The sequence below is a fragment of the Gavia stellata genome, chromosome 16 (genome assembly GCF_030936135.1).
Source record: "Gavia stellata isolate bGavSte3 chromosome 16, bGavSte3.hap2, whole genome shotgun sequence".
Taxonomy (NCBI): domain Eukaryota; kingdom Metazoa; phylum Chordata; class Aves; order Gaviiformes; family Gaviidae; genus Gavia; species Gavia stellata.
In genome coordinates this window covers 579,455-595,489 of record NC_082609.1, presented here as the reverse complement: position 1 = coordinate 595,489, position 16,035 = coordinate 579,455, and the positions used below count along the sequence as shown (strand labels likewise).

The 16,035-nt window shown below is 50.7% G+C and overlaps 2 protein-coding genes across 5 annotated transcripts in view; one reads left to right on the top strand and one right to left on the bottom strand.

The window, feature by feature from the left end:
• The window catches only part of TCERG1 (transcription elongation regulator 1), a 33,440-nt gene extending 30,233 nt beyond the window's left edge, over positions 1-3,207 (top strand). For both annotated transcript variants that reach the window (XM_059825634.1, XM_059825633.1), the window contains exons 18-20: positions 360-443; positions 693-793; positions 2,045-3,207. In XM_059825634.1, the coding sequence (XP_059681617.1) occupies positions 360-443; positions 693-793; positions 2,045-2,246 (387 nt within the window). In that variant the 3' untranslated portion in view covers positions 2,247-3,207. The remainder of the gene's footprint in view (positions 1-359; positions 444-692; positions 794-2,044) is intronic.
• An 8,658-nt stretch (positions 3,208-11,865) lies between these two features.
• The window catches only part of PPP2R2B (protein phosphatase 2 regulatory subunit Bbeta), a 113,178-nt gene continuing 109,008 nt past the window's right edge, over positions 11,866-16,035 (bottom strand). For all 3 annotated transcript variants that reach the window (XM_059825184.1, XM_059825182.1, XM_059825183.1), the window contains 3 exons: positions 14,008-14,177; positions 13,345-13,436; positions 11,866-12,491 (listed from right to left, as the gene is read on the bottom strand). In XM_059825184.1, coding sequence (XP_059681167.1) covers positions 12,212-12,491; positions 13,345-13,436; positions 14,008-14,177 — 542 coding nt within the window. In that variant the 3' untranslated portion in view covers positions 11,866-12,211. The remainder of the gene's footprint in view (positions 12,492-13,344; positions 13,437-14,007; positions 14,178-16,035) is intronic.

Here is a 16,035-nt window from a genome sequence, read left to right as displayed (position 1 = left end):
TGTGATAGAATAAAATGACAAACATTAACTCTGAAGCAAGTTTTCCATAGGTAATTTTTAACAATACATTCATATACATAAATAAGTACTAGAAAAAGACTTCAGGATGTAAATTATGTTTGTGAGGACTTTGATCTGAAAATGCCATCTCAAAATACTAAAGAAAAGTAAATATATAAAATCAACTAATTTAAAATATGAATGTAGTATTATAAATAATCAAACCCCAACACTTAAAAATACAGCAACAACTTTGTCAGTGAGCTTGGGATATATTTAAAAGCTTTAGATGTGGTAATATTTACATTCCGTATTCTTAGAATCTGATTTTCTTTAATTATTTTTGCTTCTTTTGAAAGATAACTTTAACATCAACATGGAAAGAAGTGAAAAAAATCATTAAAGAAGATCCAAGGTGCATTAAATTTTCTTCGAGTGACAGGGTAAGTGGTTTGCATCACTGTTGCTAACTTTCAGTATAGTGCAGGATACAGAGAAAGTAAGTTAATGGTTGCTGAAGTGGTTTCTGCTTTATGTAAACAGAAGTATTATTGTTTAAATAAGATTTTTTGAATTAAAAATGTAAAAGAGAAGGAAAAATATAATTAACATGTAATTATTGCTTATGTTCAGTATGTTAAGTTGCCTGAAGTACTTAAACTGCATTCAGTGTTTTATCTTTCTTCTTTCAGAAAAAACAAAGGGAGTTTGAGGAATACATTAGAGACAAATACATTACTGCCAAAGCTGACTTCCGAACACTGTTGAAAGAGACCAAATTTATAACTTACAGGTGTGTGGCATAATGTCATCAAAGGGCTAATCTTCCTATTGTGCTTTTCCATATAAATGGCAACAAATTGATAATCTGGTTTTTCTCCTAGCATAAGTTGATTTCTAAGTGACACTTTTACAACCTTTCATAACTTGTCAAAAAAAAAAAAAGTCTGCAGCAGCTAGAGACGTCTTTTTGCTTTATTTTGACATTTCTGCTGCTGACTAACAAGTAATGAAAATCAAACCAACACAGGTGTGAGGTTCTCTTTGGCTTTGGGATAGTATTCTGTGAATAGGACTCTGAACAACCAGGCACTAAATTCATTTTGTGGTGAGGGCTGTCTTTCATGCTTGTATTAGTCCTTGATTTAGACTCAGGAGGGATCAATACTGAAGTGAGGACTCTGTTTCAGGACTTTGGAGTAGACAACACAGAAATACTGGCTCCACTGAAATTTTACAAAAAAACCCATAAATAATTTGCATGGTTTCTGTGGGAGGATTTCATTGGAAGGGTATGCCTTATAAGTGGGTAGATCTACAAAGCAGTTGCCTTTTTCACTCAGTTTCAGGGATGGTAAGGCTGATAGAGCATCTTGGGTATGGACCAGAACAAGTTTCCTATCAGAAACACAAGTTCACTTAAAAAGGAAAAAATGAAATTAAGTTCTTTGGATCCTAACGAACCGCATGGTTCCTTTGTTCGGCGCTATAGTGTATGGGATTCTGGTTTCAGGTGGTGCTGCTGTCAGTGAGCTGAAGGACAGTGCTCTAAGCTGTGCAGTGGACACAGTTAATCAGTACAAGCCGGAGCATAACTGAGACTCGCATATCCAAATTCTAATTGTTTGCCTCATGCAGATGCTGAATTTAAAACTATGATTTTTTTTTTTTTGTCCCCTCTAGGTTTTAGCATTTATATAGTTCATGTAGTGCTGTACAAGGCCATTGCAGCCAGACGTGAGCCTCCTGTGGTGCTTGCTTAATGTAGCACAAACGTAGGCAACGAGCCTTTATTTCCTGTGCACAGAGTACTGCTGATGTGCCTCGTCCTGACCTAAAGCAGCATCTGTCTAGCTAAGCAGATACCCAGGTCTCTGTACCCTTTCGCTGCTTTGCCTTTCCATTGACTCTACCTGTGCTTTCTTAACGGTGAGGGCAGCTTCTCTGAGCTTGTAGCAGCCACCACCGGGAGCAGGGTGGGTTCCTGGGGCGTTCTGTGCATCCTGGACCACTCTCAGGTGGTAATTCTTACACTTGCTTTCAGATCCAAAAAGTTAATCCAGGAGTCAGATCAGCATCTGAAAGATGTAGAGAAGATATTACAAAACGACAAGCGATATCTGGTACTTGACTGCGTACCGGAAGAGAGACGCAAACTCATTGTGTCCTACGTAGATGACCTGGACCGTCGAGGCCCGCCTCCACCACCCACAGCTTCAGAGCCTACAAGACGAACAACAAAATAGTTATGAAATACTCTAAGCCAAGGGTATCTGTTAAATCAAAAAGCTTGCATGAGCCATCTGTCAGGTTTATACATATACATTACCGTGAATATATTGCAAAACCATCTGAGGAGCAGAGGAAGAAGCAGCATTTGTGAACATAAAATGGTCTCGGGGCGGGGGGGCCACCCAACAACAAAAAACCCACGTTAAAGGTATTTATGAGTTTCTTTGAGGCACGACTGACAAAAATCCAAACATGTGGGCTGTGTTTGGTAACTTCAGATCTCAGAGCAGTGCAGTATCTGTATATGGGGTGTGGATGTCTGATATTTGGAGGCATTCTTCTCAGCAGTGTCATACATGCGAGTCTTAAGGATGATCACACTTGTGGTTTGAACTTGTACTACATGTGTGCCACCAGCTTCCTAATGGTTACCCATGGTCCCTGGCTGAGGAGGTGAAATGCTGTCTGATAGTTAAATTATTGATTACTGAGGACCGCGTTCTGGAAACACAAGTCCCAGTTCTCTGCTTGCTTTCACCATTGTAAATGGAACTAAGTCCATTAAAGCCAGAGTTAGAACTGAGAGAGGAGAATTAGGACTAGGAGACCAAATTAAATTTGTTCACAGGTCTGCTTTGTTCCTTACCCTATCCACGAATTAGAAGCAAAATCAAGTTGCTCTGCCCAGGTGAAGATTTGTCTAATAATTTTTACTCGAAGTTGGAAACACGTGGTAAATAACAGTGGTTACCAGAGCAGAACAGGACGGTTGTATAAACACATTTTTATTTACAACAAAGTGATCTTTACATACTTCTGGATTAGACTGTGGATTTCCCCTCTGGGCAATTCTTGTAAACTATACTCCTGTTTTGAATGTTAAACTTGTGTTTCTAAAGTTTAATTTTGAAATGTTGGGATTGTTCAGTTTATGTATTTGAACTACAATAAACCAACCCTTTTTATATATGGATTGTACAGGCCTAATACCAGTTTTTGTTGCATTTTGTTGGACTTGTGAATTTACGAGTAAAGCAAACAACTAAAGTCATACCGCGTAAATTCTTGGCTGTGTTTGGCAAAACAGTACCTGTGGCACTGTGCAACATCAGATTCAACTTCAGCAGTAGTGTTCAGGTCAGCATACGTGCACTGGGGTGCCAAGCAAAATTATTTTCTAGTTTAGTCTTTTGCTTAAACATGAGATGACGGTAGGGAGGGTGGTGTTAAAAGTATTTCCTTCTGTTTCTTCTGTATTTGACATGGAAATCTTCCTCTGACTTGGGTGGGGAGGGATTGATTCTTCCATGAGAAATTGATTGGGTTTTTCAGCAATTACCGTGTTGGTGGCCAGCCATTGGGACTTGCAGTCTGAGCACCAAGCTGGAAGGTTGTGCACAAAGATTTAGGCAGCTTGGGTGGGATTTGTACTGCTGATATCTGAAACATGGTGCTTGTAGTAAGAATGTACTCCCTAAATTCAGGGCAAGCATCCCTCCTCTCTCCTACTGCCTGCCTGCTCCATCACTGTGGCGGTACCCACGCCATCGGAAACCAGTGTGGGACAATGCCTTTGTGGGGAGTGGAGGTGGAGAAAGGAGGGTTGTGGCTTGCCTAAGGCCAAAAATGTTAGACCCTGCGAGCAGTGTAGTTCCCACGGGGAAGTACAACAATTAAACTCCAACTGTACGCCTGCCGGGCGATCGGGGGAGGCTGTGGAGCGCTCTGCGAGGGCCCTGGGGGGCCCTGGCTGCCCGTGCTGCGCAGGCAGGGTGGGGATGGCAGAGCTGCCCATGGTTCCACCATCACTGTCAGACCTGGAGAAATCCCATCCTGTGGCTGCTGCCCATAAACTTGCGTTGGGGAGTCAGACCCTCAGCACAGTTTTCTTAATTTTTAACAAATTCTTCATGTTGGTATTTGAAGCCGGGGGGGGCTGGCGGGGCCTGCCCGGGGCCGGGACCCACTCCTGCACTTGGCAGATCACCCTCTGCGGGGTCCCGGCTCCCGCAGCGTCCCGGTGCAGCTGCAGTCTTGCTCCCAGGCAGCGGCACGGCTGCTGGGCTGGCCGTGTCCCGTTCCCGCTGCCCGGGCCCTGTGTGGGGAGGGTTTCACGGGCTGCTCCTACCCGCAGGCATCCCTCATTGCCCCTTTCAGGTCGAACCGCTGTGGCTTCTCCTGAGGACCCTCTGCCAGCCCAGCGGTGACTGAGCCGCCGTCCATCGCCTCCTGCATCGCTGCCTCCCACACTGCCCACCTGCGCCCTGGCCTTGTCTCTCTGCACCCGCAGTAATGCATCATCTGCAGCCTACTGTAATCCCCTGCTTGGTTTGCGTGCGCCTTGTATTTTCCCTGCCTTTGTTAATTTGTTACCAGCATTCTTGTGACTTCTTTTTATTTCCTGGCCATTTTTGCTGCCTTTCCTTAATCTTGCATTCATAACGTGCTTGTTTTAAAAGCCAGGTTTCCCACAGTTGGTTCCTGTGCTTTTCTGGCAATCACAATCTCACCAGCCAGATCCCTATTGGGCAAACAGAACAGCAAGAATGGTTTTTAATTTTAAATTTCTTTAAAATCTTCGGGCTTATGAACAAAGAGTCTACTAAGCCACAGCACAGGAAGGTTTTGGCAGTGAAGGGTCCGGTGACTCCAGCAGACAGCAGCAATGCTAACAGACAGGTCAGCTCATTTCAGTGCTCAGCTGCCGACAGCAGAGAGTCCTCTGAACCCCCGGGGTGCGGGGCAGGCACAGAGGGACCCCGCAGCCATCCCTGCACCCGGCATGGCCCATCCGGCCCACCGGCCTGCGCAGTGCCCTCCTGTGTCCTCAAGTGCCCTCCAGGCAACAGCACCGTGTCCATGGCTGCGCCCGGGACGCAGAAGGTGCCCTGAGTAGGATGCTGGTGGTGGGAATTGTGGCAACGTGCCCAGTCACCATGAGAGCACAACGTAGCCCCGCTCTGCCAGTAAATGCATTTCTTCTCACTCAGCTTTGCGCGGCCCTGCAGGAAGCCATGCATTTTTCATGTCTGTTTTAAACTATGGTTAACTTGATCATTAAGTGACTAAGATTGCTATTAATTTTAATTTATCTTGTTTATGCCGACCAGATGTTCATTAACATTTATTTATCTGCTTATTCTGTGGATAAAGCGATTACGCGTAACATACCGGGCCCCTGATCGGGGGGGTGCTGCTGTCGCAGCCGCAGCGATGCTGCCGCAGGATGCGCTGGTGATGCATGACATCACGGCACCGGTCCCCCATCCCTGCAGCACCTCGGGCATGGTCCCCTGTGTCCCCCAGCAGCAGGGACAATCCGTGCGATCCTCTTCCATAGGGGAGGTTGGCCATAAGGGATGCTGCCAACTTTTCTAGCACCTTTCCCGTCGCAGCCCAGCAGCTCCCCTGGCCCAGCCCTGCTGTCAAGCTGCTGCTGTGGCTAAGTGCTCACAATGGGCTGGCAGGGCAGGAGTTAAATTTAAGCAAGCTTAGGAAAGGGAAAGAAATTCAAATTTTGAAAAGCCGCACTCATTTCTGGGGTAAGGAGCTGTGGTCCATCACAGTCTCAGGGTTCAGTTTTTTCTGGGGCTATGTTGCCATTTCCAGCTGCAGCAGAGACCTGGCACCACTTGACAGTTTCTTCTTTGGTCTCCAGCTTCGGGAGCCAGCGGTGAACCCGAGGCTTCCTGAGGGATCTCGGCTGGTCTTGCAAACAGCGAAAAACGGGGCCCCGTCACCCTGCTCCTTCCCCAGACAAGGGGCTGGCAGCACCGGGGGGCCCTCGATGGCGGCTGCAGCTGCGGGGCTCTGCCACCTGTGCAGCCGACACAACCTGCTCCTCTCAGGGCTCCTGGGGACGTTCCCAGCCGCTGGGGATGTTTCCCAGCGGGTGTCCTGACCCTCCCGGGGACACGGTGCCCAATGGCCCCCGCTCTGTAACCCTGCCCTCCACCCACACTGCTTTCCGCTGCCCCCACGACAGTGATACCGCACGGTAATGCACCCCACTCCTGCTGTTACTTTGCCACGGTCAGCGGTTATCAACTCCGCAGCGCTATTCCCAGTCGCTTTCTCCACGTTCATTCCACAAGCTTTAGAAATAAGTTATTTTTCCCATGTGTGACGTGTGGCTGCCGGCCTGCAGTGGGGCCAGCCGTGTGCGCTGGGTGAGCGAGCGCCTTCGTGACAGCGTTTCGCCCTCGTACCCTGCCGAAGCCGAGCTGTGCTCCGGTGCCCAGCCTGGCATGAACCGAGGCATGTGGGAGCAAGTCAGGGTTTCACAGCGGAGAAAGCGATGGTGAAATAGGTCCTTCCAGAAAGGTGGGAAGAAAAGGGTATTTATTTTGAACTTTGTGATTTTACTTTGATGCCACAGCTCACCGCGCTGTGGGAGGGTGGCTGTCACTGAGCAATGATTATGGTCAGTGGCTAATGGCAGTCACAGAAGTCTAATGTTACCACATCTCATCTTCACTTGTGGGAGCAAATAAGAACTTCCAGTCCCAAATAATCTGTTTAAAATGTAATTTTGAGCTGATATGCACCTGAAGGGGCGATGCCACAACCTTTTAAAATGCTTGGAAATGAAAGCTCCGTGTTCCGGGCGTCCCCTCGCAGCCCTTGTAACCCCATGGACAGCAGCATGGCCTCAGCTGTGACCGATCCTTCCGTGAGCTGAGTCTACAGCGCTCTACACCTAACTCAATTTTCACTAAGGTAAAGACAAATGTGGCTGGTTTAAACGTCAAAAGCCTTGCTGGAAATGTTGAAGAGCTCTCTGAGTACCTGGGACTTACCTGGAGGCTCTTTGGAAGAAGACGCTCACGGTGCCGCCCCTGCCATCCCCAGCTGCCCCACTTGGACGTGCGCTGCACGCCGAGCAATAAACCCAGGGCTTGAATCCGTGCACGTGTTGGTAGATGAAGGTCATGCAGTTAATGTGAAGGTAAATGAGTGTCTGTTTGAATAACATTTCCTTGACAGTATAATCCATGCCCTGCAGCTTCTAATTAGGTGCTGCTGTTTGAATTCATCACCAAAGGAACAGCAGAGAATTAGCACACGGACTGCAGAGGAACTGACAGTTTGTTTTAATGGTCTATCAAATAATGAGATTTGTCCTGCTGAAGTGGGTGAGCTGTTGGATGCTCCCAGTGATTTACCACAAACAACAGCCCTCCTGCGTTTGCCCCATGTGCCCCTTCCTGCCCGGTATGGCACATAGGACTGGCACAGCATGGCACAGCACAGCACAGGCAGAATGGGGCTCATCATTGCTGTGCCCATGCTTGCACCGTGCCACACACACCTTTGCACGGGTCAGGGCAGACAGTATGTTGATAACTGCTAACCTGCGGCTCACCCAGGCAAGCTGTTCCTGCATCAGATCCTGCTTCAGGTTTATTGTAAAGCCGACTCAGCTATCAGCAGTGATGTCAATGGAAAATAAAACTAGATTCTTCCTGAAAAGCACTGCAGGACCCGCTGTTCCCTGTGCCGGGCAGTGGAGGGTGAGCCCTGGCCTCAGTCTCTGTGACCGGTCGGAGCCATTGGCACGGGGTCCAGGCACCACTGTGGCAGGGAGCTGCCCAACCTGCACTGGAGCAGGAGGAAGCGAGAGGAGCCCCAGCCACGCCGTGTCCTCCCCGACTCCTCCACAGCACTCCCTGGGTGCGAGGCAGGAAGTTTTCAGTGAAATGGCCCATTCTCATCATGATCTCATACAGACTGTCAGTGTCTGTACGGAGACAATGAGGCAACGAGCTCTGCAGCCAGCGCGATGCCAGGAGCGACCTGCAGCATCTCACCCAAGCCCTGGCCGGGGCAGGGAGAAGGGCCCAGCCTCACCTTGTACCGCTGACCTGTTGGCTTCAGCTGAAACACTGCTCAAGGCCAGGAGCACGCTAGGATCAGTAAATATATATATATTATATATACTAGGATCAGTAAATATATATATTTTTATATATATTATATATACTAGGATCAGTAAATATATTATATATATACTAGGATCAGTAAATATATATATTTACTGATTCATGTATATTTATAAATACTTGTATATATTTACTGCCAAGCCTGTGTGCGGAGCTAAAGCTGTGTTTGGTTTCCATGAGATACGGTGTTTGATCAGACTGCTGAGGGAGACGGCTCAACAGCCCACCCAGAGCAGCTCACTTATGGGCATGAACATCCCCACGTAATCACCCACGATCCATTCCTGCAAATGTGGTGCAAAGGGGAGTCCAGCTCCCATTAGCCAGGGGCTCCAGCTTGTGGCAGAGAGACCCTGGATAAATGGAAGTGATATTCTCCTGCCTTGCTCTGCTAAGCCAGCCCCTGATGCCAGGTGGAGTGGGATCCGTCTCCCTCCCCAGGTACTGTCACCAGTCAGAAGGGTCCAGCAGCTCCATTTTCCTGAGGCCAGGCTGCAAGACAAAAGTAATAGCTCTTGTCAGTCCACATAGCCCTGTTATTGGAGATATTTAGTGCTGAGGCTGGGCTGCAGGGCTAATATCTGGGATGTGATAATGTTGCTGCTTGCATGAGTGAGCAGGACATTGATCGCGGGCTGTCAGCCGGCAGCCTGCCCCTCAGACACTGCGTGCACCGGGCAGCAACCTGCACATGGCATCAACCAACACTGCTCACACAGCATGCGTGCTGCCCCTTGGTACAGCATCCCTTAGTGCTCTCAAACGCCCCTCTACGGCTGCAGAAAGCATTCGGGATTGCAGCTGGACAGCTTTCTGCACATGAACATCAAGGGCCGGCTGAAGTGCCGCACGGGGTGACTGCTTCACCGACCGATGTAGGGCCCACTGCAGTTGCTGAATACAACCGGTTCCCAGCCTGGCTATGTGTGTCTCCCCTCCTCGGTGCCCCTCAAGATCCCTATTGCTTTTGCCTTGCTGCTGCAGGCTGTAAATGTCCAGAAGGGACTGTTTTAAAAGAAAGCAACACCCCAAGCCTATCCACCCCACTGCACTTAGCTAAGCTGTGAAAAGGGATTTAATGCCGCACTGGCACCCGAGCGCACGGTGGGGCCTCCACCACTCGCAGGGTTATGCCGACAGCAGCTGCCACACCAGGAAGTCCCCCAGGATGAAGCACAGCACAGCCAGCCATGGTGGCTCGTCCCCAGCGCGTCCCCTGCACAGCACTGACACCAGTGCCAGCACCGGCACCAGCCATAGCACGCACCCTGCTCCCTTGCTTCACCCCAGCATCTTCGGAAGCTACCGCACGCCGCTGGAGGGCAACACGGCATGTGGGCAGGAATGAGGCAAACGGCGCCTTCCCCTCGTGGGAAAGGCCACCGCCCCCACGGGGCTGTGAGCAGGGCTCTGCTTGTGTGGCTAAAGCGGGGAGAACAGAAACCAGGTAGAACAGATGGCAGGTACAATGCCAAACATGCCTCCTTACGGATGATCACTGTGAGTTTCGTAGATGTGATTTCTGGGTAAGTGTGGTGCAGGATGCTGTTGGACAGCGTGGTTTCCAAAAGCAGATGTTTTTCCAGGCTGAGGCTGGCGATGGTGGCTCCGGCTGCGAGCTCCCTCGCACTACGGCCCACGCCATGCCTGACTGTGCCAGCAACAGCACTAGCCCTCCCCACCCATGCACAAATGTGTCCTGAGCAGGACAGGGCCATGGGTGACAAAGTCGTGGGGACACCTGCCTTTCCCACGTCCTTAAACCACTGGACCCACTTTATGCATCCCTGGGTTTCCGCACCCCCTCCCACGTGCTGCCAGCAGCGGATGCAGGACTGGCGGGATGTTTGCTCGGCCCCACCACTGCCCCCTGCACCCAAGGATCAACCCTCACCACAGTGCACCCCACTGGAGGGGGAGGCTGTATCCCCACTCACCGGTCTCCGAATTATCCACTGCCCTGATGTCCTGTACCCTCAACAGGGACGCAGAATCCCTGGGGTCTCTGGGACTCCCCTGCCATCCCTCATCAGCACAGACCTGGCAGCCGACGTCTGACCAGGGACCTTCTTCAGACACCGTTCGGGTGCCACAGAGCTACCGTCACCCAGCATGCGAAAGGCGCAACAAGCAGCGACTCCACACAGAGACACATTTGGGACAACTTTACTTCTGATGCCAGAGTGCAGGCTTTCTTTACAGGAACCAAAAAAGAACATTTTTTTAAAAAATGGTTCATTTACTCCTGCTATTTTTTTTTTACCATTTCATTTTTTAAAAAAAAAGTTACTCCTGAAAGCCATCACTTGTAATAAATTTATAAGCCAGTGCACTTTGGTTTTTTTTCCCTTGTGATCACTCGTCCGAAGGCGGCAAGCTCTCCCCGCTGCTGCCCTGCGCAGGCGCACGAGGTGGGGATGGGGTGTCCCAGCAGGTCAGCACCCCGAGGCGCCGTCCCAGGGGCCGCGGCAGCGGCTTCCCCTGGCCGGGGGCACAGCCGGGGGTCCCCACCACTGCGCAGCTCCTGCTTTTCCATGCGGTCCCTGCGCTCCTTGAGCAAGCGGCAGTTCGTCTCCCTTGTCGGGTGTAAGAGCTGGGAGGCCATCGCAGGACACGCTGGGAATCCTCGTGGTGCCTCACAGAGAGAACGTCCCTGCAAGGATGCAGGCGCTGGTGGGATGCCCGCTGCCCCAGCAGAACGGATGCACTGCAGGGTCACCCTTACGGAGCCACTTCTGAAGTGACAGGGTTGGATTTTTTCTTAATTGACTTTATTCATTTGCTTTTTGTTGCAGAAGCCATTTTCAGATTGACTGAAAATTCAGTAGTTCTTTTTTTTTATCGAACAGTTGCTCAAGTAAAAGAGGGACCTGAACGATCTTTAGAGTAGAAAGGGGCAGCCTTGCCATGCAAACTGGAAGAGTTGTTGTTTTTATTATTATTATCATTATTATTATAATGTAGGACCACAGACAGCCTCTCTCTGAAGCAGTCAGGTGCTAACAGCAATATATGGTTGGATTTTTTTTTTTTAGAAGGTCATAAATTAGCAACTTACTTATATTTTATCTTTAAAAAAATTGAATAAATAAATAAATTAATTAAAAAAGAAAGAGAGAGAGAGACAGTCACAACATGCACGAGCTTACAACAGAACAAGTGAAAATGACCAAAGCAAAAGACAAGAAATGCAGAAGAAAAGCCCAGGTTCAATTTGGTTTGCAATCAATGCAGTTTGGAAGCATCATTTATAAAGGTGTTTCATATACCAAAAAAGGCACCACAGTTTCTACAAAGCCAAATCCTCAGGAGAGTTTCTGTGGGGTGGGGGGGAAGGCAGCAGCCTGGCTAGAGTAGACACGTCTCGGTGCGCAGCAGATCCCCCCCTTTAAGCTTGTCCATTGCAAATCTGAACTTTTCCATTTTACATTTGGTTTTGCTGTCTCTGTTGGTAAAAACACAAAATAATAATAATAATAATAATAATAATAATAATAATAATAATAATAATATGAAAAATGGCAAAGGGGACGACGTTCTGATCTTGCAACGTAACAGGTGGAGTATTTCTATGATCAAGTTTAAAACAATCAGAGTGGGGCTGCTGTAACTAGAACTCCCCAGGGGCACACAGCGTGCGTCCCCGCAGGCGCCGCACGCCCCCCTCCCCTTCTCCTCCTGACAGCTCACGCTACGGCATCACCACGCTCGTACATCGGCAGACATCCACAGCCATCCCAGCGCCGCCCAGGGACACCGGGATAACGAAAGCCTAACACCGCCCCAGTCACCCCACCTTACGTCTTAGCTCAACGTGTAAATAAAGAGAAATCTGCTGTCTGCTGGGTGTGCCCCCCGCTGCCCCCGGCGCCGGGGGTGCAGGAGTGCTCACGTCTGCACAACCGCTATCTGCAGAGGAATAACTGAACAAAGGAATAGGAAGGAAAAGGAAAAAAAAAGAAAGAAAGAAAAGAAACATGAAATCTTGCGTTTACTAGTATTCAGTACATGAGATTCCTAAAGAACAACTTGTCCTCCTAGTTAACCTTGTCCTGGAATATATACAGGTTATTTGTCGCTGCCACGGCAATGATATTCTCGGAGGGGTGCCAAGCTGTATGCAGGATCTTTTTGCTAAAGTCCAGACTGTCCACGCTAATTTCGTCTTTCCTCCGCTTGCCACCCACGCAGACCTTGCGGGGCTTGAGGATAGCACGGGGTTTGCTGTTCTCCCGCGAGGCCTCCAGCGTCACGTCGCGCTTGGTATTGCGGTCGAACATGCGGAAGAAGTTGTTGTAGGAGCCAGTCATGATGACGCTGAGAGGAGGGGAGGAAAGACAGGTCACCACGCGCTGCCCTGGCCCCGCTGCCCCGGCCCCCCGCCCAGCCGGCTGCGATACCCCACCCCTGCCCAGCACACACCCCACAGGACGCAGGAGCACAACCAGGACACCAGGGAGCTCATGCCCCGTCCTGCGCCAAAAGGCTCAGGCTCGGCCAGTGAAGCCACGTCCCCGTGTCCTTCTCCTCCTTAACCCAGGGAATGCGCATGGGGGAGGCAATTCCTTTCAGGATAACAACCCATGCGGAGATCAGTCTTTATGGCCAAGATTTAGCTGACCTAAACCAAATTATTTTCACACCTTTTTAGAAGCAAACTGCCTCATGACTGGAGGCAAACTGAGTATCCAGAGGCATAACGAGATTTGGGTTAGATTTGGAATTTGGGCTTCAGACCCAGTTGTGCCTCGTTAACTTGCTCTGATCATTCAGAGAAAAAAATGCAGCAATCCTGCCAGGTCAGCTGGTCTTGCATGCTTTCTGCCACTGGTTCGGTGTGACTTATGTACGGATAGTTGTTATCCCCAGATCTGGCAAACGCATCACCACCATTCTCTGGGTGTGGGTGAAATGGAGACAGGAACTGAACCCATCCAAGAGAGAGCCAGGACACCCTCAGCAGCGCTTGGGTACGGGGCTGCGGGTTTAGGCGATCCCTGTTGTACCCACAGGAAAACTCTCCAGACCCTGCATGCAGCCAAAGGCCAGGGAAGGGACCGTGTGGGGACACGGGAGCCACCGGGTCATCCCGAAGCCCACATTGTCTGGGCTGAACATGGCACCCGCAGGGCTGGGTGCCAGGGTGGAGCCACACCACCAAACCGCTCACCTGTCGGACCCGTTCCAGACACACTCGAACTTGTCGAAGATGCAGTCGTTCTCGTAGAGCGAGCAGAGCTTGCTCCGCAGGTAGTCGTGAACCTGCCGGCAGGGAGGAACTGGGCGTGAGGTCCCCGCACCATGGCAGCACCTGACCCCCCCTCCAGACGGCACAGCCCAGGGGCCGGGAAACGCCAGCCCCGTGCTCGCTGGGGGCTGAAGGACCCGGCCCAGCCCCGTCCTCTCCGCAGCCGTGCCAGGCAGCGTCGGGCACGGCCCGTTGTCTCACACCCTCACCATGGCCAGCAGCACCATCACCGCTTCAGGTATGGCTCAGCCAGCACCGGCCAGCACCAGGGCACGTGCCCTGGCAGAGGGTGGCAAGGACCACTGCTCTGCCTTGATGCTCGCCTCCCACACAGCCCTCCTGGCCTCCAGCACCGGAGCTTCCCCTCCTCACCCACACCCAAGCTGGGGATGTGGGTTACAACTCACCAGGCCACTCTAGCCTGTGTTTAACAGTTCTTCATTTGCTTTGCTGTGATTTAACGACATGACACTCCCATCCCTCGGGTTTGTCCCTGTCCCCTCTGCCGCCAGCCCGGGAGCATGGGTCGGGCAGGAGCACTGAGGGTGCCTGACCACTGTGGATGCCTGACCGCGCCGCACACACCTGGTAGGTCTCGATGGGCCGGTTCTCCATGTTCAGGTCCCACACCTTGACAGTGAGATAGTCCCTGGTCATGATATACCTCCCACTGTGGCTGAATTTGACATCGGAGATTGAGGAGATGATCTCGGAAAAAAACGACCGGTTACTTGGGTCTTCAGGCTCTTCGAAAACTGCAGAAGAGAAAAGGACAAGCCCCGGCATCAGCTGAGGCAGGAGGTCCCTGTCCCCAGGCCAGGGACTTGCTGCCCTGCTCCGGCACTGCACGATGCTCCTGGGAGTGGAGTGGGCATCCCGGGAGCCACGCTGCTGCACGGCAAAGGATGCTCCGGTTTGGCTGTGGAGACCTACAGATGGCACTGAGCCAGCGTCCCAGGGCAGCCACCGCCAACGCCCAAATGTCCTCTGGCCCCAGAGCAGCCCACCCTGCTCCACCGAGCAGAGGCTCCTGTGTCCCTGCGGGACGTCACCACAGCGGGCTAAGCGAACGCTCCCCACTTCTGGGTTTGGCCTAGACCAGGCAAATGCCTGTATTTTAAGGACTTCACTCGGCATGGTTGAAGCTCCTTTGTTTTTAATGCGTGCAATAAGCAAGAAGGATCATTGGAGACCAATCTATCAACAGCACCACAGAAGCCCGGAAGATTTAGAGCCTTGGATGCCACTTCTGCTCTCTAGAAATCAATGTGCAGTGTAACTGAAAGTCAATGTAAGTATTTTATAGACACTGCAACCTACAGATTTAATCTGATCAGTCTTTGAATAAATCACAGTTTGAACAGTTTGAAGGAGACCAGTAAAGTTCCAAATTAAATGTATTTACAAATTTGATTTCAAAGTAACATCAGCTGGGCATGTATGGCTTTCAAAATGCATCACAGAGATGCATCAAGAGAGATGCTGCCGATGCGGGGACATCTGTCCAGCCTCCTCTTTCCACCTCTACAGACAGCTCTCCAGCGCAGCATGAAAGGATACTGCAGGGTAACATGGAGAAGCTCACGCTGCTTCACTTCTCCATGGGAGAAAAATCCAGCTCCCAGACGCATTAGTCCGACCCTTGTCCCCAGCGCTGAGGCTCCGCTACAAACCCTTCGCTGCGGCAGCTCTTGGCTCCGAACCACCGGTGGCCGGAGCAGGGGATGTTCCAGCAGCTGGCGCGGCTGCTCCATGCCCCAGGGGCAGTGCGCCCTGCACAATACTGCACCCAGTACCCAGCATTTGCTCAGGTTTATCATCCCCTCGCTGAGCCCTGTGCTACCGGCACCTGAACTCCTGAGTAGAGTGGAAAAAATGCCTGAATTGCCAGTATAAATGATCTCTCTGCAAATCAGAAATGGCATTGCCCACAGCAGGACCCAGCTCTGGGTCCTTTAATCACCAGCAGGAAATCTGATGACACGTCAGGTTTTTTAAATAAGAAAAGCGACAGCAATGAGAGAAAATAAAGATCTGAGGCAGTCTGTGGAGAGCATCTGAATGCCACAACTTGTCTTCGCTGTAATCATCACAGGTTTGCTCGCACCAGGTCGGCCAGCGTCGTGAGGCTTGTTTTAATGGCTGCATCGTTTCTGTCATGGATGTGTGTATGTGAGCTCATGTCAAGGCTGGAGGTGTTCAGTTTATAGTACAGGAGCAAGAGGAAATTATTGCTGGTAGTGTAGAAGTAGCAAACGTTGAATTGCAGATCAACTATCAAACAGGAAAGGCTTTAGAGAATGAACCCAAGAGCTGAGGCAGCACCAAGACAAGTCAGCAAGGGTGAGACGTCTGCGGTACAAAGAGCTGGGACCAGCTCTCTGAGGCCAGGTACCGCATCCCCCTGGCACGGCCGCAGGGAGAGCGTTCCCACTGGCACAGCCTCACATCTGCTCTGCTCCCTGCCAGCGCGCTGCTGCTCTCTCCTCTGGCGATTCCCTGTCCTCCCGGTCATTCCCGAGCAGCAGCAAAGCAAGGGATCTTCTGTCCCCTTGCATCCGCAGGGGAGCTGGCACCAAAAAGGGGCACGGGCTGCAGCGATGCCCAGGAAGG